This window comes from Corella eumyota, chromosome 5, assembly GCF_963082875.1.
Source record: "Corella eumyota chromosome 5, kaCorEumy4.1, whole genome shotgun sequence".
NCBI lineage: Eukaryota > Metazoa > Chordata > Ascidiacea > Phlebobranchia > Corellidae > Corella > Corella eumyota.
This window is the reverse complement of record NC_137494.1, coordinates 13,321,355-13,343,922: the sequence shown is the minus strand read 5'-3', so window position 1 is coordinate 13,343,922 and position 22,568 is coordinate 13,321,355. Positions and strand designations below refer to the sequence as shown.

The 22,568-nt window shown below is 32.4% G+C and overlaps 1 protein-coding gene across 2 annotated transcripts; it reads right to left on the bottom strand.

Annotated features, from left to right (window-relative positions):
* Positions 1-115: 115 nt before the first annotated feature.
* Positions 116-21,319, bottom strand: LOC145752242 (protein capicua homolog). 2 transcript variants are annotated; one of them, XM_082568488.1, is made up of 39 exons: positions 21,160-21,319; positions 14,435-14,729; positions 14,223-14,330; positions 13,894-14,055; positions 13,571-13,720; positions 13,333-13,484; positions 13,007-13,102; positions 12,534-12,605; positions 12,272-12,390; positions 12,047-12,205; positions 11,695-11,925; positions 11,557-11,635; positions 11,241-11,463; positions 10,773-11,141; positions 10,485-10,701; positions 10,267-10,421; positions 9,980-10,189; positions 9,586-9,879; positions 9,263-9,421; positions 8,718-8,935; positions 8,426-8,581; positions 8,179-8,351; positions 7,965-8,102; positions 7,708-7,885; positions 7,182-7,367; positions 6,782-6,932; positions 6,590-6,699; positions 6,331-6,519; positions 6,046-6,268; positions 4,397-5,967; positions 3,920-4,085; positions 3,628-3,833; positions 3,212-3,283; positions 2,965-3,143; positions 2,768-2,881; positions 2,356-2,687; positions 2,066-2,176; positions 1,912-1,991; positions 116-1,833 (listed from the first exon to the last, which is right to left on the bottom strand). In XM_082568488.1, the coding sequence occupies exons 2-39, from the start codon at positions 14,658-14,660 to the stop codon at positions 1,726-1,728; spliced, it is 7,842 nt and encodes a 2,613-aa protein (XP_082424614.1). In that variant the 5' UTR covers positions 14,661-14,729; positions 21,160-21,319; the 3' UTR covers positions 116-1,725. The 2 variants fall into 2 exon arrangements, with proteins under 2 accessions (XP_082424614.1, XP_082424615.1); XM_082568489.1 differs by having other exon boundaries at positions 6,596-6,699.
* Positions 21,320-22,568: the final 1,249 nt, after the last annotated feature.

Below are 22,568 nucleotides of genomic sequence, written 5' to 3'. Positions count from 1 at the left end.
ACTTATAGCATCTAATACAAGGGTGCTACAACATATAAGCAGCAGGTATCAAACCTATGACCTCATGTGGTGATGTTTAGTTTTTAAAAACCTTTAGTTGAAATAAACAATCGCATTTGTAATTCTACATCATTTCATTGTTTGAAACTAAACAAAAACAGTATCAAAAAAGCTGGAAAAGAGAAAAGAAAATGAACCAAAATGTTTGAAATGAAACAGAAAAACCTAAGTGCGAAAAAACTTCACAGAAAATTTTCGGGAACTTTTTTAGATAGAAAATAAAAAAAAATTATTTTGTCTTTTTTTTTGTAGAAGTGTGCCTAAAAGATTTTTTTGTAACAAGCAGAATTATAGAGTAATAGGTAACCAATTGGTTTGGCCAAAACAAAACAAATAGATATTAAATTTTCTATACATATGTATACAATGTGCATTTTAACGACAGAATATGCAAAAAAAAACAAAATAATAATAATATAATAAGGGTAATAATAATAATGAAAGCGAACAATTAATAGAAGAAGGCAACATTTTTTAGGATTTTTAAATTGTAGTAGAGAAAATAACGCAAAAGATCAGTATATATACAGGGTTCAAATTACGGAGAATTTTTGTAAGATTTTTATCCTACCCTTTTTATAAACTGGCAGGCTAGCAAGGAAATAATGTACAAGAAAATTGAGAATGAATTGAACTAAAAATGCTGACTGACTGCAATATATATAGAGCCAGTTGTGTTACAAAATGTGTATGTTTAGTTTTTGATTTATAAAAAAAAAAATTTCCAAATTAAAAAAAATTTTGAAGTCCAAAAAAAATTTTAACGCTACAAAAAAATTAATTTTTAAACTGTTTAGCTTATTTTTAAATGAATTTAAATAAAAATAAACCAGATATATAACTTTTAAAAACAAATATAACTCTTAAAATTGAAGAAATTAATTAAAGTGCGAATGTAATATTATTGGGCAGTGGCAATTCAAAAAGAAATATTAAAATATTTTTTAAGAAAGATATTTTTTTAAGACAATTTGCAGTTTTAGCCTTAATAAAAATTTTTAAACAGTTTTCAAAACATTTTTTTAAAAGATTTTTGTGAAAAATAGATATAAACAATTTGAAATCGTCTTTTCATCCTTAAAAACAATTTTTGTACAAAAATAAGCGGGCCAGCCGTCTTATTTAAGTTTTACAGCGAAAAAACAAGAATAAAGAGAGACTGGTAAAGATGTCGCTTCTTGAAATACAGAAAGCAAATTAATAGGATCCAAAAGCGTTTTTTTTTTCCAATTTTTAAAAATATTTTAAGTTTTTTTATATAATTCAGTCGAAAAATTGATTTTTTCCACCAATTTTTAGAAGCCTCCAAAGTGAAAATATTCTTGAATAATGAAGTTAGAAAAACACTTAAGACTGAAAAAGAAGGTAATTTCTGTGTTCAGTTATTTAGAAAAAACCTTGTAAAAAAACACTGCTAAAAAGGTTGTTTTTTTTTCCGAATTTTTCATAAGCCCACCAATAGGCAAGAACCATTCCAAATTTAATTCTGATCTGGTAGTTTCCATATAAAATTTCATTAGTACTAATTTATTAGTCCCAGTCACCTATTAAAGGGACCATTAGTAGCAAAATTTTTTAAAAGGCTTCTGAAAAAGAGTACTAGTTTTATAGTACTATTAGAATAGTAGGGGGGTAATAATGATAATAACCTTAACTTTTTATACATTAGTGAGCACCATTAGCAGTGACAGAGCTAATAGTGGTGCTAGTATCTTCATTTTGTTGCTGTTTTTGTTTTTCTTCACCCTGAACCTGCATCATCTTTTGTCGAACCTAAAAAAAATAAAAAATAAATTTTAATTCTGATATTTTTTATCCGAAATTTTTTTTGTTTTTTTGTTAAATATTTACTTCTCTAATTTTGAGCTGAAGACAGTTTTTCGACGGAAAAATATCCGAGTGTTTGGTTTGGAATTCATTCGTTACAACACCTAAAAAAGTTAAAAAAATTAACAAAAGTCCCTTAAAAATGATATGAAATTGTTTGAAAATATTTTTTTCTTACTGCTTGGGTAGATCCCATGTTCTCCCAATAAACTCATGACAAGAAGTCTTCTTTGGTCGAGGATTTGGCGTAAAGTGCTTCCCTTTGAATCTGGGGGTTCGTCTGTTTCGTCTGCCATAAAAAATAAAATTTAAATTATCCTTAAATTCTAAAACAAATTTTTCAGTGACTCCGACCAATTTTTTTCAGGGTTTCCAAATTTAAAAAAATAAAATCAGGTTTTTTTAGTTTTTCCCCAAAAAATTCTGATTTAAAAAAAAATTAAATATATTTTTAGAAAGAGTTTTTACCTTTTTTTACAGTCTCTCCGTTATCGAACGTAAAAATATCCGCATCAACGCACTTTCCTGACTTTTTCGCCGAGCTACAAACTGACCCCGAAAGTGGGGTCAAGGGGACTTCCCCTGCTATGCTCCCCTTTCTCCGCTGTCTGCGTTTGTGGAGGGGTGAATTAGGGGTAATAGGGGAATCCGTAGAATTTTTTCTTTTTTTCCTGTAACTCTGCAGCACCACATCTGGGGTAGTGGGTAGCTCCTTAGGGGTTCCTGGGGCCGGAATTAACTCAGGTTTAAATTGGGGTAATTGGCTGAACTGGGCCTTAAAATTTACCTGGTCCAAAACCCTATTGAGGTAAAAAATGAAGTCAAAATCAAAAAATCCATTTTTTTTAATTTTTAGAATTTTAATATTTTTTTAACTAACCGATCTCGCTTTAAATCTTGTTCTTTCATTCTTGCTTTTTGTTCAATCACTTTTTCATTATCAACCGCAACATATTCATTATTAACCGCTATTTTTTCATTATCAACCGCAACACTAGAAAAATTATTAAAAAAATTAGTTTTTAATTTAACTTTTAACTACCAACAAAAAAACAATAAATTGTTAATAATTATCACCTGGTCTCTTCTGCTTCTTCTTCACCAACCTCCGAACTATTTTCTGGAGGAGTCTCTGGGTTCATTATCATCAAACTTTGGCGCCTTCTAGAAGGAAACTTGGTGGGAACGGGGGCTAATTTAATAAGAGGGGAGGGATCGGAAGAGTCTTTAGGGTCACTAGGTGGTGGGGATTGAGACTAAAAATTATAAAATTTAAAAAAGTGTTGTAATTATCATAAATCTTAAAAATTTTAAATATTTTTACCTTTTCATCAATTAACAAATCCGGCGGTGAATCTAACGCATTTGAACTTGATCTTGAGCCAGGATTTGTAATCTAAAAACAATACTCTAATGTTGAACTTTAATGGTGGTGAATAAACAGTGTTTAAGGCTGTGGTGGGTGTTTTTAACACAAGTAATTTGTAAAAGGCACTGGGTATTAACATCTTGAGGTCCTGGGTTCGATCCCTACTGCTCGGCACTAAAAATGGTATGAACTTTTGCTGAGCCCAAAACCAATCAGCAGCTTAATTATAAGGCAATTATAATTAATAATATTTTAAACTGTCGAAGTCAACTTAAAACTGGGTAAGGGTAACAATTGTTACTCTATGCTTAAGATGCAAAGTCAGCTTTTCTAACATCATTTAAAAAAATATTAAATTTATATATTTTTACCGGTGTTGATGATTTAGAAAAAGATTCCGACATGACGGGTACGACTGCAACGGAGGCTCGTACTTTTTGAAACATTGAACCAATTACGTCGTCTGCTTCAGGTTGAGCACTTGTAGTGTCGATTGTCGTCACAAAACTACTCCCTGATTGGTTAACAGTTGCTATGGCAACTGTGCCAGGCGACGTATTCTTTTTATTACTGGTACCTAAAAAAAATTAATAAAAAAAAATAAATTAAAATAAATATAAAAATTTTTTTTTAACGAATTTTTAAAAAAATTTTTTTTTGTACCGGTAACACTCATTATATAGGAGTGTGATATCTGTGTGGTGGGTTGTTTTATTGCCTCATTTTTTCTTTGTTCTTGTGATAATGGGTTTACAAAGGGCATTATTGGGGTGGATAGTGTGGTGTTAAGACTGGTTTGATGGTTCAGCAGATATTTGTCATACATAGTCTAAAAAACAAAACATTAATTTTTATATATATAAAAACAAAAAAAAGTATTTTTAAAGTCTAAAAAATTGTAATATCAATCTATATATAATGAAGCTATATATATAATATAATGTATGTTCAATTTATAGCCCAGAAAGAATAACTGCTGCTTGTGGTGTGGTGTGTGGGTAAATTATTGCTGGCAAATAATAGTGGGACTATATTACGATAATTTTATTGACTAGTAAAATCTAAAATTGGCAATGGGACTCGAAAATTGGTACATACAAACTTTACTTCGAGATAAATGAAAAAATAATAAAAAATCACCTTTTGGTTTAAAGAAGGCAAGTTGGTATCTTTTAAATACAGGTTGCTAGAAGTTTGTGAATCAGTTTTAAGTGCATGGAACGGTTGCCTTTTTCTTGTCGAAGACACCATCCTAGATTGAACAGAAACACCCAAATTACTCGCTAACGAGTTTTCCAACGTCTTAGCCGTCACTCTCATCGAGATACTGGTCCCAATTGGGGGAATCCCCAAGGGGTGGGTTAACCCCAGGTTGGGGATAAGCATGGGTGCAGTGTGGGAGGGTACCGTGACACGATTGGGAGAAAGGGGGCGCGATTTAGGCTCCATTCGTATTTTGATTGGCTGTGAAGTTTGGGGGAACATGGGGACATGGTGCAAGGCTTGCGCTTGTGCTAACAACTCGGCTGGGGTTGATGGTTTGATTCCCACTAACGAGGCCGGTGAGTTTTTCGATGACATCTTTGCTGCAGTGACATTGACAGTAAGTGACATAGAGCTACTGCTTACATTGATTGGCACAGCCATTGGTAAAATCACCGGGCCAAAGCTATGCATATTACTTGTTGGGGTACTTTTTGAAATTGGAGGGGCGCTCGTTGCTGGGGGGTTGTCTTTTTTGGGTGAAAACATTGGCGGAATGACAAAATTCACCGGGGGTTGAACAACTGACTGCACCAGCGTGGATTTATTTTTCACCAGAGACGTCGCTGTGTTTATAGTGGGCATGTTTGATAGGAATACTGGGTATTGCTGGTTCCCTGTTACAAAATAAGTGGTTTGTTGTTTTTCAATGTTAGTTGAAACTGCGTAAGAAACTGGCTGGTTTGTTGTATCAGAAGTTGCAAAATAAACATTAGTTGACGGGATAGTTTGGGCCGTAATATTGTTGTTATTAGCTTGTACTGTAGGGAATATTACAGAACTTTGTGTTGTGGCTCCAATCTGTGAAGTAACAGTATTGTTAGGTGGTTGGTATGTAGTTGAAACCCGTTGTAGTGTTGAGCTGTGAACTTGTAATCCAGTTGCAATTTGTGTCACGTTGGCACCACTTTGTGACATGCTGGCACTGATTTGAGGCACATCGGTACCAATTTGTGGCATGCTTGTACCAACTGGTGGCACAACAGCACTAATTCGCGCACTAACATTAGTACCAAGCTGTGGCACATTTGCAATAACTTGTGGCACATAAGTACCAATTTGTGGCACATTGGTTCCAATTTGTGGCACACTGGTACCAATTTGTGGCATATTAATTCCAATTTGTGGCAAAATTGTGCCACCACTCGACTGTGAAAGCATTATGCCAGTCAACGGCGGGAGTATTGTGTTAGTAATTTGTTGAATCGACGAGTTTTGTTGTTGTTGTTGTTGTTGCATTAAAAAATTGTGTGGCGCAGCAATGTAGACAGTTTGTTGCGGCGTTGTTTTAGAAATTGACGACAAAACATAAGACTGTTGTACTAGTGCTTGTTGATTTAACTGCTGTTGTGGTTGTTGTACCTGTTGTTGTGGTTGTTGTTTAATGCCTATTGTTGTCGGTAATTCTTGTATAATAGGCCTTGGAGAAGGGCTCTTGAAATTAGTTCCTAAAATAACAAAAATGCAATTTAAAAAAAAAATGAAGCGCAAAAAACATCAAAAAGTAAAAAAAAAATTTAATTTACCTGTTGGTTGAAAAGGGCTTGACTCCTTCCTTTCAGAAGATAACCCGTTACCCACAATGGGGCTAGCCGACCCACTTGATAATGGCTTGATAGGTTTGGGGCGTTTATACCCAGGGTTTACACCCTGATTGATGTAAGCACTTTTAGGTAAAAACTTCTGGCGATGAAATCTTGGTTTTGAACCGTCAGGCTCGTCTTCTGATTGGTCAGAATCAGTAACAACCTAAAAAAATAAATTTATTGGTGGTGGTTGCTTAATTTTTTTGTATTAAATTATTTTTTTACCTTTTCTCTGCATTTTAGGTCAATTTCAGACGATGGAGTTCGTGACCTTAAACTTGCATTTGATTCCCGTGACCTTTTTCGACCCCTCCCTGAAGGTGAATGCCAGGCTGGGAGGGGGGCTGATGGTTGGGAGAAAGTCACCGGGGCTGGAGGTGGTAAGGGGTTAATGGGGAAAGCCCCCTGCTCAGTCTAAAATAAATTTTTAGTTAAAATCAAAAGTGTTTTAAAAATAAAATTGGAAAAATAAAAATAAATTTACCTTTACATTTTCATGCTGATTAGTAGATTCTGGTGTTATAGGTACTTGAGCTGAACTCCCCGGTTCGATTCCTGGCTGAGGTATTGAAGATATTGTGCAAGTTACAGAAGCTAAACAAAAACAAAAAAAAATTATTTAATAATTTAAAAATTTCATAAAAAATCCGAATTTTTAAACTTTTTCTTTGGTTACCTTCAGGTGAGAAAGGAATAACTGGTTTTGAGTCGGCAGACCCAACAGAAGATTCGGAAGCTTTCCTGACTCTTGAGATGCTTCCAGACCTTTTCCTCTCTTTGTTGCACCACTTCCACTCAGGATGAGCCTTAAAGTGAGCTTCCTTGACCTAGGTGAGTAAAGTTTGAGTCAAAGTTCAAAAGGGGTTTGAGTTAAAGTTTTTTGAAGTTGAGTTAGGTAAATTTTAAGTTAAGTTTGAGTAAAACCTCAAGTTGAATTTGAGTTAAATTTCAAGTAAAGTTTCAATTAAAGTGAGTAAAGTCAAATTTTAAGTGTAATTTATGTCAAAAAAATCAAAGTTTAAGTTTTAATTTAAGCTTTTTATTCGTTTTGACAAAACTTTAAAAAAAATTCTAACCTGAAAAGCAAGGTCGTGATACTTCTGCTTCTCAGTTGGAAGCAAGGCATACCACCACTCCCCCAGAATCTTACTCACAGTTCTGTTGTCCTGGTTTGGATGTCGTTGGTGGACCAGCGCTCGATGACGTTTACTGAAGATCATAAAGGCATTCATGGGACGGCGAATATGCTCTTTACCAGTTTTCTGCAATAAGTTTATGTTTATGTTTACAAATTAAGATTAAGAAGGTGGATTTTTTTAATGTTGTTTTTATTTGTTTATCCTTAATGTGGGTAGAAACTTTTGTTACCCCAACCCGGCCTCACGTTGACTTTGGCAGTTTAGAATATAATTGATTTTAATTGCTTGGTAATTAGGCTGCTGATTAAGTGGTAAATCAAAAGGAGTTTATATCATTTAATAAATCTATATGGCTCCTTAAGAATGAGTGCTAAAACTTTGAACTGGTGGGGATTGAACCCAGGACTTCCTGTAGTAAAAACAAAATTTGTAATTTACCACAAACTTATTTTTGTTTTTTTACCTTTTTTGGGCTCTTCATATCTTTGTCCTCTTTCTCAGAGAAAGATCTCGACTTCTTTGACGGAGGAGTCCCATCCTCGGAAGATAAAGTCACTCGAGTGTGAACAGGAGACATTAAATATTCATCCGCCGAGGTCGTTATATCACTAGACACATTGGAGTCTGGGTAATGAAAAAATCTAAAAAAAAATTTAAAAAAATTGTTTTTTATTTTTTCGTTATAAAAAAAATTTTCAAAATATTTTTTGTTAAACGTACACATCATCGTCATGTTCCTTGTGCAAAACAGGCTGCTCTGAGACTTCTGCGATGTCATAATTTGACCCCAAATTGGAAGATGTCACAGGAGGGTCAAAGTTGGTTGAAGGTGATTGGTCAAGTTTGGCCGGGACATTACTAGAAAAAAAAAAAACAAATTAAAAAAAATTTTTAAATAAAAAGCATTTCCAAAATAACAAAACAAATAAACTACCTAGTATGTTGGGGTCCTTCTCTTGGGGAAGCCCCACCGGGCAATGGGGGTAGATTATTAGGTTGGGGTTGTGGTGGGGGTGACTCCGGGTGCCTTACTTGCCCCAGAAAGGGTAAAAGTTGGTGCCATTGGTGGACCACCTTACCATGATACTCCGTAATCACTTCAGCCGACTAAAAAAAAATTAAAATAATTTTTTTTTTGATAATAAAATTTTTTTTATATAAACTAGTGACTAGAGACTGACCTCAGGTTGCTTAGCAACAATTTCAGGGGTCACCGGTCTTTTGTTGTCTAATTTGACTACAGGTTCGCTATAACTTGGTTTTATTTGTTGCTGCAGTTGTTGAACTTGGGTTAATTGTTGTTGTGGTTGAATTGGTGATTTGGAGACCAAATTAACCTAAAAAAAAATAATCAAAATTAAATTTATTTATATTTTAAAAGAATCCGAGACACAAATTAAATATAATAAAACTAAAAAAGCCCGAGATTTTTCAAGAAAAAAAAAAATTTAAATTCAAAAATTTGAAACTTACATTTTTTATTATTTGCTGTTGTTGAGCTGTACTAACTTGGGGCTGCACCAATTGGGTATTCCCCGGGACCACAGTGGGTAAAAGGGGGTTATACATAGCAGCCATCTCAGGAGTGACTAAGATGACTTGGGGCGTGACCCCAGTAGCCCCAGAGACAGGGGGTATTATCATGGTTTGATATGGGTAAATTGAGGGTACCATTGCACGCGGGTTACCATCTAAAAAAAAAAAAAGAAATAATTTTGAACTTTGAAATGATGGCATCAGTTGCTTTTTAAAAACATGGGGCCCCAGGTTCGATTCCCAATGCTATCATATTTTGTCAGCCCTATTTATGGTATTTTGTTAACACGCACACCAATGAAAAAGTAAACAAAGGCATTTAGGTCAAGGTTAGGGTATTTTAATACAACTTCCCCAAAATATCAAAACTGATAGACAACATAAGACTGGGTCGGGGTGACAAATTTACCCTTTATTTAGTGAAATCAGCCTTCCTGAAAAAACAAATAGAAAATCAAACAAAATAAGCAAATTTTAATTACCTGGTGCAATCATATACTGAGGTTGATACATTGGATGGTACAACTGTAACACCCTTGGATCAAATACTAATGGTTGCTGTTGAAGCTGTTCTGGGGGATGCACCACCTGGGAAACCACCTCTAGTGTGCTGGGAGCTGGATTTAAAGCTGGTTTATGCTCTAAAAAATTTAAAAAAAATAAATAAATTGAAAAGTTTATACGAATTTAAATATTATTAATAAAGTAATTTACATTTGTTACTAAAAAGGTATTAAAATGCTGTTTTAAAGAAAATTGAAATAAAAATAATTAATTTTTATTTTTTTTTTTTTAATTTTTTTACCTTCACTTCTAAACCGAGCAGCAGCAACATTTAACAACGCGTCCATTGGTTTTTTATTTAGGGGTTCCACCCTTTCATTTTTGCTCTGGGGTAAGGTATATTTGACCCGATGATCTACAGCAACCCGGGAATCATTCTGAGGGGTCACGACCCTATCACCAAGGTTACCTTGGGGTAAAATGTGTTGTGGAGGCTGTTGGGTGGGAATTCCCCTTGAAAATGAGGGGTTGGGGTTCTGGGCAGGGTAAGGTTTCCCATATTTTGACTGGTGTTGTTCTTTGTCCGGGTTCCAGCCTTTTAAATAAAATAAAAATTCAAAAATGTTTAAAAATAAATAAAAACAAATTGTTGAATTTTTTTTTTATAAAAATCCCTTAAAATGATTTTTACCCACCTGGTTTTCGGACAAAGACCCCTCCACTGGTCCCTACAGTTGGGGTCGGTCCTGTTACCGAGACAACAGGACGTGACACAAGTTTAGGGGGTGACACAATTAGGTTATCACCTCCGTGCGAGATAACGTTGGAGGTCACAGGGCTAGTTGTACAAGAGGGGGTCGCGGAACGTGAAGAAACCCCTGGAGTAGTTGGGGTTGGGGTATGACCTGTGGGTAATTACAGAGTAAAAATTAAGGAAAAGAAAAAAAGATTAAAATTAAATTTTTTTGATTTTTACACTTACCTATGCTCTCCACACCAGAGTCGACATTTTCATTTTCGCCAGATTTTGTGGCTCGTAGAAACGTGGCACGTGGCTTGGTGGCACTTGTCGGCATTAGCGGCTTATTAAAGTTCAAGTTGGTAGCAAAAGTTGGCGCTATACTGGCAGTATGACGACTGCAAATTAAACATAAATTTGTTAACTAAAACTCCAAAAATTAAAATGTAAAATAAACAAACCTATATTGAAATGCTTCGGTTGAATTTCTGGGTTTTGGTGTAACCCACCTTTGTCCACTAGTGGATGGGTTTTGGGGGTCTTTTTCTGGCACTTGATGCTTAACAGGAGTTTGAATGATTGGGGCAAATTGCTGTTGGGGTCTTGGAGGTGGATGAAGATCAGATTTGAGGTTGGTCTGGGGCCGACTTTGATTGTGGGGTTCTGAACGGGGTAACCCTAAAAAATTGGGTTATGTTAAAAAATACTTCAAAAAAATTTATTTCTAAAAAAAGAATTATTTTACTTACCAAGTGAAACTAGTAAATGTGCTGCCTCATTATCTTCTATCGCCGTTGACGACCGCTTCCGCTGCTGAGCTGGCAACGTGTTGCGACGAGGGGTAATAGGGTGGGGGGACTGCATGGGTGACAATAAGGGGTCATTTCTACGTGACTGACCCACAATTTGACCTCCCGGTGATAGCCCATGAAAATCTGACCCCAAACTTGCTGTGGCACTTTGGGCTCGGTGTGCGGCACGTGGTGACGACATCTGTGACACGTCAGGTGTCGTGGCACTACTCTTGCTCCGCATGGAGAGATGACGTGAGCAATAACCCTTTCTCTGTGACTCTTTCATGCAATCTCCTTTTGAGCACAGTTTCCTCCATTGCTTGCCTGGAATTTAAAAAAAAAATTAATTAAAAAAATCTAAACACCTAAAAAAATTAATAAAAAAGTATTTACTATCTAAAAAAATGATAAGAAAGTATTTACCATTGTATTTCTTCCTGACCCCGGTTTTGAGGGTGACAATTTCTCCTTTTTTGTATTTTAAATTCCCTGCCATTACCGGGGTCTCGGATCTCGATGAAGCTCGACTTAAACTACGTTCGCTTAACGAAGAGTTAGGTCGTGACCCAATAATTGACCCTGTTAACCCCCTGCTCGGAGAAATTGGGGTGCAGTTCCGGCTGACTGAGCGACTGGTCCGTGGCGTCTAAAAAAATAATAAAAATTTTTAAATAAAATTTGCAATTTTAAACTAATTATATTTCTTATTCAAAATTAAAACAGAGAAAAGAAAAACTACCTCGAGACAAGGACTTGGGATGCTAGCATCACTTGCTCCAGAACAATGTCGAGGTCGATCACTCATCAAACTTTCAAGCCTAAAATAAATAAAATATTTTCAAAATTTTTTTTGACAAATCAAAAATTCCTTTCTTACCCGATTAATCCCGGTGGGTAACTGAACCTCACATCCAGTCTGCTTCCATGACTTCTCGTCTTCCCGAGTGCATGGTGATGAGGAGGGGTTGTGTGGTGATGTGACTTTGAGTCAGGAGCAGGGGTTGTCGCTGCAGACGACTGATTGTTCTCACTGTCTGACTCGGGAGCAGTGTCCGTTTCTTCGTCACTTCGAGAATGGTCGAGATCGATGTCAGACTCCCCGTCATGACTAAGACAAAATTTTAATGATTAATCATTTTTGTAAAGTTTTGGTAAAAATTTTTTTTCTTTTTTTTTTTTAAATTATTTTTTAAATTTTTTTTTTTTTAAATTATATTTTTTTTTCTTACTTTCCAGGTGGTGGTGAGGGTAAGTTTGTGAGATGCCATGGGGCCAAGAAAGGTCGCACACGGTCGTGCGAAACATGAATAATATCTTTGGTGGCAGCGCCAGTCGCTATATCAACCTCGTCGGCCTCAACCTGAACTAAATAGGTCAACTTTTCCGCTCTAAAAAATAATTTTAAAAATTAAAATAAAATATTTCTAAAAAGAAAAAGATTTTTTTTAACTTACTGGTAGTCTCGTACGATAGCAGTTTTATAAACAGATGAATTCACGTGGGGTTTTACACAGACCTTTTGACCCACAGAGATCGGGAGTGAGTCGGGGTTCAAACCAACATCGGCGATAATCTGGGGTAAAAAAATATTTAAAAATTTAAAACCAAAAAAAAAATTTTCTGTTTTAAATTTGTAAAATATTTCATTTTTTAACAAAGTTAAAACATTGCTTTACAATATAATAAATCCATTATTACATAACACTAATTACTCACATGGTTGGTATTTTCAGGATCCATGAAATAATTGATTGTTTTGTCTTTATCTCCCTTAAACAACACTCCAATCTAAAATAAATAAACATCAGAAAACCTGACACAACCTTTTTTACGTGCGGCCACTAAGCGTAATGTTAAAAAAATATCTTTTCCGTTTAAAATATTTCTATATACTTTTAGAATAACATTAATATCACAAACATATTTTATTATGAGTACATAAAATACATATAAACATTAAAATACTTCGAAAAAAAATATAGTTTTACAAATACCAGAAAAATGTTGTATAATATATGCAACTTAATAAAATATACAAAAAAATATATATAAAAATAACAAAGCTTTTTTATACCAACATGCCTAGCCTGCCTAGATATTGCACGACTACACAAAAAAAAACACAATTTTACAAAAATTATTTTAAAAACAAAAAAAATCTTACAACCAAAAACAGATTATCTACATACCTGGCCATCTGATCTGACTTTAATAAACTCGGCGTGTTTATAAGTGTCCCCTCTTCTTGCTAACACAGTTAGACCTCTACATCTTTGTAAATGTGCCTTAATAGAAAACAATATTTTTAATTTTATTGTGAAATTTTTAGAGTTTTTGTAGTGGTAAAGGCATTGACATCACAACATGAGATTCTGAGGTTGATTCCAATTGATTTCATACCAAAGTGTACATGAATAAATAGCTACACAAACTTACTATTAACCTTTTATTTATGCATTTAAAAAAATCAATTTCGAAAAGTTTTTCAAATTTTTAAAGATTTTTTTTTCATTACCAATCTTGAGGTTGGTTGGGCAGGAGTCTCAAATCTTCGCCTTCTTCTTAATCCCTCGTTTGGAGTTCCACCACTGTGGCTCATTGACGACGAAGGACGAGATCCACTAGGAGGAGTACTTGGGATCGTTGGTACAATATTTAAATTCGAACCTTTAAAAAATAATCAAATTAATTTTGTTTTTTTTTACAAAATTTTAAAAAAAATTTTTTTTTTTTTTTTTAAATATTAAAATTACCCAAATCATGGTTCCTTGGTGCCAATGGTGCAATTGGTAATGCAGTGGGGTGCCGGATGGGACCACCCGGTACCGGTGGAAAGGGTTTATATAAATTATTATTGTTTGTGCGAATTGGATTTGAAATACTGGAAGGGTAAACCCGGCCGTCTGTAAAAACATTAATAATTAAAAAGCAGTTTGGTGTTTTTTATATAATGCATATACACATAATTATTTTGAGAAAAACAACAAGAAAAAATAAAAAATTTACAGTAAAACTTACAATTTTTGTCAAAAAATACATTTTTGTAAAAATTCTCCCAAAATTTTAAAATACTTACTTGAGCCTTCTTTAATTGGGTTCAGAGGCCTTTGGTTACCCAGGGGTTTAGAATAAGATGGATTATTGCTTCCCCCACTCACCACATGGTAAGAAGGGTAACCTAGCCCCGCTTGACCTTGTATTAGTTGTGAATTGGGGTCTATTTGGGGGTAGATTTGAGCTAAAGAGGTAAATAAATAAAATCAATTTTACGTAAAGAAAGTAACAACTGAAGGGTATCACAACATGAGGTCCTAAGTTTGAGTCCAACTGCTTTTATGGTATGGGATTTATGATTAAGATATTTTGACATTTTCGATTTACATAAAAATGGTTTTCCTTTTTCACCTGGTAAATGGGGCCGATAGGCCACGTGTGTTTGCCAGAACATAGAAGATGGCGCGGCGGTGGAGGGTGTCACAAAAGTTGGCGTGCTACTATTACTTGTCACTTCAGCTAAAATTAACAAAAAAATGTTTACCAAACATAACTTTGAAGAAGATTTTGTATGCTACTCAAAGTTTTAAAATTAAATAATTGTTACAATTTTTCTTTCTTACCTTTTTGATTTTTGGAATGTGGCCTTGAGCTGTTATTGTTGTTGTTGCTATCGTTAATAACAGAATTAACCGGGGGTGGGGGGTGATAAAACTTCTCCCCTGCCCCTCCACCTGGACCCACAATCACTGATTGCCCCACAGAAGACACCCCCGGAGCAAGGACGGGGCTGGAATGGGCAGAATGGTGTAAGGGGCTTGGAGATTGCCTCACAAAATAGGAAGCCATTTTGGATTCATAAAATTTGTTTTGATTCTAGATGTTTTGGTTTTGCATGCCAACAAATGTGGCCTAAATCTGTTACAAAATAACATAATTTAAACATTATGAATTAACTTTTGTACACAGTAGTAACACAATATTAAAAATAGTACAACAATTCTATGAAAAAATAATAAATTCAATATTACTATTTAAAACATTTATGTATTATTTAATTTTTACACATGACTTTTTATCATGACATGCTTGCAAAACTTATAAATAGTAAAATACCCCCCCTTTTAGACTTTTATAACTTGTAAAATGACCCCCCTATAGATCTTATTTTGTGTGAAATACCCCCCTTAACAATTTTATTATTTGACCAATGTATTTTAGGCTCTCTTTACAATATAATGATATACCGTCTTAAAATAAACAGATTAAACACTTCGGATAGGTACGTTTAAACATACTGACTTAAATAAACAAGAGTTGTGACTGAAATGTGACAAAAACATCAATAAACCGAATAAGTGTTTATTTGAACAATAAAAAACGTCGTTTAGTTGTAACTAAAACAAAAAGTAAATAAATCGTGTCACATTTCGGTTACAACTCTTGTTAATATATGCTGTGCCTTTCGTTTTACCCCCAAAAATTCTATAGCAATTTTTGTTAACCTTTATTTTAATATTTACAAATTAAAAAATAGAAAAACTACTAACTAAACCTGTTTACTTTATATTTAAAAAGAATAACAAGATATAAGTCGTTTTTTTAAAAGAATAAACTCTTTTTAACCTTAACTTAGAAAACCACTGACTGCGTTGCCCTACAAAAACCTTTTATAACAACTCCCCTAATATTAAAGCGCTGTGACATTACTACAACACACAATTCTCTCCCTACATAAAGAAATCCCGTGTTTTGCAGAACGCCGTGGTGTTAATTTTTCGATTGCGACACAGGGAGGTCACGTGACCTGCTCACTGGACCGCAGTGGAATTTTCGCCCGGCGTGAAAATGTCGCCTGCTCGACTGAATGACAATATTTTTTTTTATCTTTTAATGACGCAACGCAATGAAATAAGCTTTTAAATGCAAGAATATATTAGCATAAGGCGTTATTTATGCATGGTTTGTTATATTTTAACTAGATACTTGTAAAATATCACTAAAATACAAATTGCCTTTTTTAAAATGCTTTTCAAAAGTGTTTTTTATGCAAAATTCATTTTGTGAACGAAAATACAGATAATTATAACTAACTCTACTTTTTGACGCAGTTGTTCTTTACAAATTGCCAATTGAATTAAAAAAATAGTTAATAGTAAAAATGTTGTTGTTATCAACGGCTGTAGCATATGTTATTGTTATGTATTGCTACCTATTAAGTCATACTAATATGCACGCTACCCTTTACCTACAGCGGCAACAAATTTTTACCTAACGTACTTGCTATATTCAATATGCTGTAGGTAAAGAGTTGTTTAGTATACACAACTCGACAACGGTAAATATTGAGTAATTTTCGTCCCATAAAAGCGATATTATAGGTAATAAAATAACGCAAATACTAAACAAATACTATAGCAACAATACAGTCAGACAGTTTTCCAAAACTAGCTGTTAAAAGCTTTCAAACAGAGGTATTTATTTATAGTTACTTGATTTATTTTCAAAATATTTACCTGTAAGTTATTATTTAAATACAATACCATAAAACCTTAATTAAAAATTTACCAAAACAGAATTATTTTTAAACGTTTTAATTAGGGACTTTACGCTAACTTTTATATAAACAATATGTCGCTCATTCTAGGCTGTGAAGTTAAAAATTTACATAAAACAATAAAAATGACATTTTTTCTTAAAAGCTATACAAAAATAGTAAACACATAAAACTGTTTGATTATCATTTTACGATATTACAGGCTATTTAAAGTTTAAATAGTTTTAAAACTAAAGTTATTAGGGAAAAACAAATTGATTATATTTACCATTTAAGCTTTTAAACACTGTTTTAAATACGCCTAATATATTAATATACATAATTTGACTTTTGAATAGAATATAATCTATACTTAACCTCTAAAGACTACAAACATAAATACCATAGCGTTTTCTAGCCTAACTTCTACAACCAACCTAACACAAACAAAGGCATCTAGTCACTAGCTTACGTTACGCGTTATTCGATCGTTGTTCTAAGGCTGACGTCATAATAGGAGACCTACTCAATGAGTTGTAGAATTTTTAAAAACGGGGCCTTACAATAAACGCCAGACGATACAGAATTGCCATTTGCGACGTGACGTCATCGGTACAAATAGGTCTACTTATCAATGGCCACCACAACGGGCTTAAGAATTTAAATTCCATTCTGGTAATAAATTACGAATTGAATGATAGACTCTGCTATTGAAAATCGCTGATCTGTGACTTGGTCACGTGCCAAAAAGTTAAAAAGAATCGCATGGCTGCGTTTAAAAAGTTTATTTGCTTTGCGAAATTGCCAAGCTAAAAATAGCAAAACCCGGCAAACTAGGTCTGCAAATTTTACTCTGATTTGCGAATTCCTAAAAACGATGAGAACCTGACTATTTTTGCTACTTTCTTTAAACTAAAAAAGGGCTATACTTGCAAATATTGTAAACTGAAATCATAATTTTGGCATGCAATTCAAAAAAAATATTGGAAAAAAATGTTTGGAATGACAAATTAATCATGATTTTAAAACTACTATTTTTAAACTTTTTATAGCCAGCAGTCTATTGCAAAATAGATTGAAATACATATACATAATCAAATTTTCAACAATAAACAAACCAATAAATAAAACCTAATTTTTTTGCAGCTGCACAAACAAAAAAAATTCCCACAAAATTTTTTTTAAATGTCATTTAATAAACTTTGGGCAAAAACTTATTTTTTTAAAACTTTAAAATATGTAAATTGCCTAAAACTCTGTTTGTGACGTCATACCACCTGACTACCCTATACCCTTGAGCATTTTTGTTACTTAATGCAGCAAAAGTTGAAAAAAATGTTACTTAAAACCAGAAAATCATAAAATAAAAACAATTTTTTATATAAAAACATATTTATTTAAATATTTTACCTGTCAAAATGTAATTTTTAAAGCTGCATACTTAGCACACATTTTTGTAGTTATTAAAAAACATTTCTAACCTGCCTAAATGTCTATTTTAACATTGAATGAGTGAAACGCATTAAGGGAGCTGGCCTTCAGATTTCCAAGAACGAGCCATAGGCGCCAAGTAAATAATCGGGCAAAAATTTTTTTTTAAATTTCAGAAACTTTTACTTTTTAAAAAACGCAATATTTTTTTTTTTAAATTTGTCAAAAAATTTATTTTTTGTTGCCTATGTTCGAAAAATCGAGTAAACAAGCTAACGTCACGCGCCAGTGACGCTTATAACCGGCACGCAGGCGACGCGTGATTGGACAATGGGGATCACGTGATGCAAAGATTGAGACAAAAACCGTAATCTAGTAATTTCGCTGTATTTCGTTACTACAAGGCCTAAGTTAAGTCAATAAAAAAGGTTAGTTACACAGTTTTATTGGCGTCGCCCGCTTTAGGTTATTTTGGAAACTGGGTGAAGTTAAATAACGAAATTTGATTACCTTGCAAAAATACAAAACCTTTTTTCTTTTTAAAAATTCAAATTTAAAAAAATTAAAATTAAAAAAAAAATATTGAAAAATTAAATCATTATTTTTCTTACGATGCAATTTATATTTAAAACTATAAAAAAGCTTAAAATTGCTATTATATCTTCGAAAAACCGCCTATTTTATTTATTTCTACCTAATACACAACAACATATATATCGTTTTACATTTAAAATTGAATAAATGACACCACATTCAAGGTGAGTTGAGTTTATTCCAATTTTTCAACGCGCGACATACGAGTGTGAGTGTGCTTGTGCGAACTACGATTTTTGCTCGCTCGTATCGGCGGGGGATTCCCCGAGATCGATAGAAAATCGATCGTACGATTCCATTCGCCGAAAAATTTGTTTTTGTTATTTTTTTTCTTTGTGTTTGGGTTTACAACGCACAGATGACGCTGTTAATTTAAACGCTTTAATAAACAATACATTAATGATATATACAAAGGAAAAATGACAAAATATGCCATAGTTATTACATTTTTACACATGGTTTTACTGTATATATCATAACATAGTTACAAAATCCAAAACGATATTTGGCCTATTGAAATACTTGAAATGTAAAAGTGATAACAACTAGTTAGTTATACGCAGGCTAAGTTCAGAAATTTGTCTTTACTTGATAATTGTATAAACACTCTATTAAACTAAAACAAAATGTAAAGAAAAAAATTTAATTTCAGCAACCTTATAGTAATAATATAAAGCATATTTAGGGATAAAAAATGGGCAAAATAACTAAATATTATTTTTCAAAATAAATTAATAATTTTAAAGACGTTTTTAAAACACACGTAATACTAAAGTAACTGTATCACATAGTCACGTGCTTTTCGTTAAATAAAAAACAACGTTCTTTGTTTATTTAACCTTTAGCTTATTTTAACAGTACTTATTATCGTTGTTATATAGACCAAAACATGAAAAATTAATTAAAATAATATTAAGTACAGCGCAATTAGCAATTCATATTTAAAATAGTGATTTTTTATAAATAAAAACACCAAAAATAGCCATTCTTATTAAAAGTGAAAAAAAAAAAACGGTTAAAAAACGGCACATTTTGAAATTACAAATTTTTTTTTAATTGAGAATAAAAAATATATGCCCCCAAAATGTTAGACAATGGACAGAAAATATTTTGAAATTTTAGACAGTAGTCTGCCATGCTATAAGTGCTGTATACAGCTCTAATCTTCGGCACGCGCTGGCTGTTTAAACCAAAATAAAATAAAAACAAGCTAAGTTTTAAGCTTTGCTGAATTGAATTGCATATGTCAGGTGATTTTGCAAGGATCTGTGAATATTAATTGAACCATACCTAGTAACATAAATAGAGTTTTTTGATTTTTCTTTTTTTTCTTTTTTTTTTCTTTTTTTTGAAATAGGCAATAAATTTTATTTTTTTGGGCGTAAAATTATTGCCTCACAATTTTTGTTTTTCTATTAGGTCTAGGGTTTTATTAATTTGTGATATTTTTATACATACATTTTTTATATTTATTTTATTGACAAAAAAAAAACAATTCATAAAAATGACAAAGTATCTATACCGTAAATTAGTACAAATAAATCTGATTTTTTGGTGATTATATATTCTACAATATGTTATATATGCGACAGCGTAAATTTTTTGCCGACTATATCATCATTAGGTCTTTGATAACAGTTTTCAAACCGGAAATTACGTTTATGATTTCTGTGCAGACTGCAATTGCCTGCAAATATCACGCGATTTTTAAACAACTTCAAACTCTTAAATAAACCCTTATTAAAAATAAAAGTTAGGCTACCGGAATTTTTGATGGTCTGTTTTGACATACGTTTTTAACTAAAGTTTAATATTATTTTTAAATCAGTAAAAAAAATATTTTAACAAGTTTTTTTTACGCACAAACAAGCTTCATTACTTTAAAAGATATTATATATAGAAAATGGAAAATAAAAAAAATCTTTGGTTTAAAAAAATGCCATGGTTAATTTAATTTTTACATGTTTTTATGATATAGTAAGCATGTTAACCAAACCTAGTACGTATGTGGTATATAAAATAGTTAATATCCCATAAAAAATACTACGGTTTCTAGTTAGCTTATCTAAATTTCGATAACACTTCATTAAGGTTTGATTAATTACATTTATCAATCTACGATGAAAACCACGTGATACCATAAAGAGAAAGAATCACGTAGCGCAAAAAAAGGCTGCTGCAAAGGCTAACGAAATTGCGCAACCAGTCTAGCTGATGTAGAAAACATGTTGTTATACTAACCATATTTCCTGTTAACGTACAATACTATACTACGCTAAGGCAGCTACAATGAAAATGGTGAAATTGTGTTGTAACGTTCTTATACATAGGCTTTAAATATGTAACATTAATGCAAATTAAACAAAATAATATTGTTTTTTTTTTATAGTTAACTATAAAGGTATAAAATCCAAATAAAATTGAATTCAATTCACAGCTTAGGTATTTAAGTTATTAAGAAAACTAAATAAAAACAACACTATTATCTGGTTTTGATCACTAACTTTTTAAAATAAACTTAAAACAGAATTTTTCTACCGTTTCAAGTAGCAGTTGGTATTCCATTTGTTATTAGCTTTGTAAACTCCAAAGCCAATGTTTTTTTGCATAAAGAGTAATATAATCCTAGGAAATTACCCCATCAATAAAAAATGTTATATGTAAATTTGACCTATTGTTTATTACACTATTTATTTTGTTTTTTTTTGTGTTTTTATATTTACACATATGTTTAAAAAATTTTATAATAGTATTAATCAATTTTATAAATTTAATATTTTACATTACCTTTAAAAATTTTTCGTTTTTTGCAGATTTTTCTTGGGTTCAAATGACGGTTAAAATAAAAAAAATCGAAAGTTTAAAACTTTCGAGAATTGTAAAACATGGAACAGTAAGAATTATTTGAAACTTTGAAATAAAATCCAATAAAACTTAAAAACAAATCTAAAACCTGTAAATAAATACAAATATATAATTTAGCATCACATAAAAAACACCAAAAAATTAAATTAAAATAAGAATTGTGATCGGAATGTGTAAATCTTTCAATTAAGGTCTTAAGGTAAATAAAAATCGCACCGCATTTCGGTTACAACTCTTGTTTACATAACTTCATCATAAATGATGACCTTTTTTGTCTGCTAGTAGGCAATAAAAACAATTCCATGAAAAGAAAAGTTAAAACTTAAATGACCGCTGTTTTATTTTTAAATTAACTTAAACTGGTATATATAACATTCCATCAAAACACTTCCAATTTTTTACACATTGACATATAATTAATTAAATTAGTAACATGAAATTTGTCCTAAAGTAATATATATACAAAACAAACACTGTCTATTTAATACACTATATTAAGTAACTTATTATGTAACAAATATTGCAGGTAATTGCTTTAAGAAACGTTAAATATTTACAAAAAAGGCCAAATATATACATTAACTAACAGCTATTTAAACATAATTATTATATACATTATACAAGCTATATTAAACTAACAGTCTGCTAGTATACTAAGCATCTGGATACACAAAACTGTTTTTTGCGTGGTTTTGCTAGTAAATAATGATTAACGAAATTTTAGAAATCTGTCAGTCGGTCATAACTCAAAAATGGTTGTATATAAAATTTAGACATAATTGTCTGCTTGTCCGAAAGGCTTAAAGTTGTTTTACACATTCTGAAATTCAGCCAACAGTTGTGCTAATCATATATTTAGATATTACCTAAAACTAAACTATAATTCTTGCTAAAAAAAAAGACGGACAGACGGTAAATTTCCAATACGAAAATCTAGTAGATACTTTTTGTTGTTTAATTCTTGAATTTTACAGAAAAAAGTTGTTCCTTAACGTTTTTTGCAAACTCACTATGAAAAACTCACAGTTCCCTTGGCTGGAACTGAAATATGCGCAATGCCTGCTAGCTATACTACTCGCGATTGAAAAGAAACAACAGCACAAGAGCGTTTTGCTTTTGCGCAATGAATGGGACCACAAAATACTCTCCGCTCAATGAAATAGTACAGCGGTTCCAATTGGCTGATCAAGCTCGATTGGGCGGAGCCTAACTCGTCATTGGCTAAAAGTAACTCATTCATGATCTACGTCATGAGTCAACGCGAGATGAACAAAAAAGGGTAGTTTGATGTCGATTTAAAATAGTCTTTTATTGCCATTTTAGAATTAATA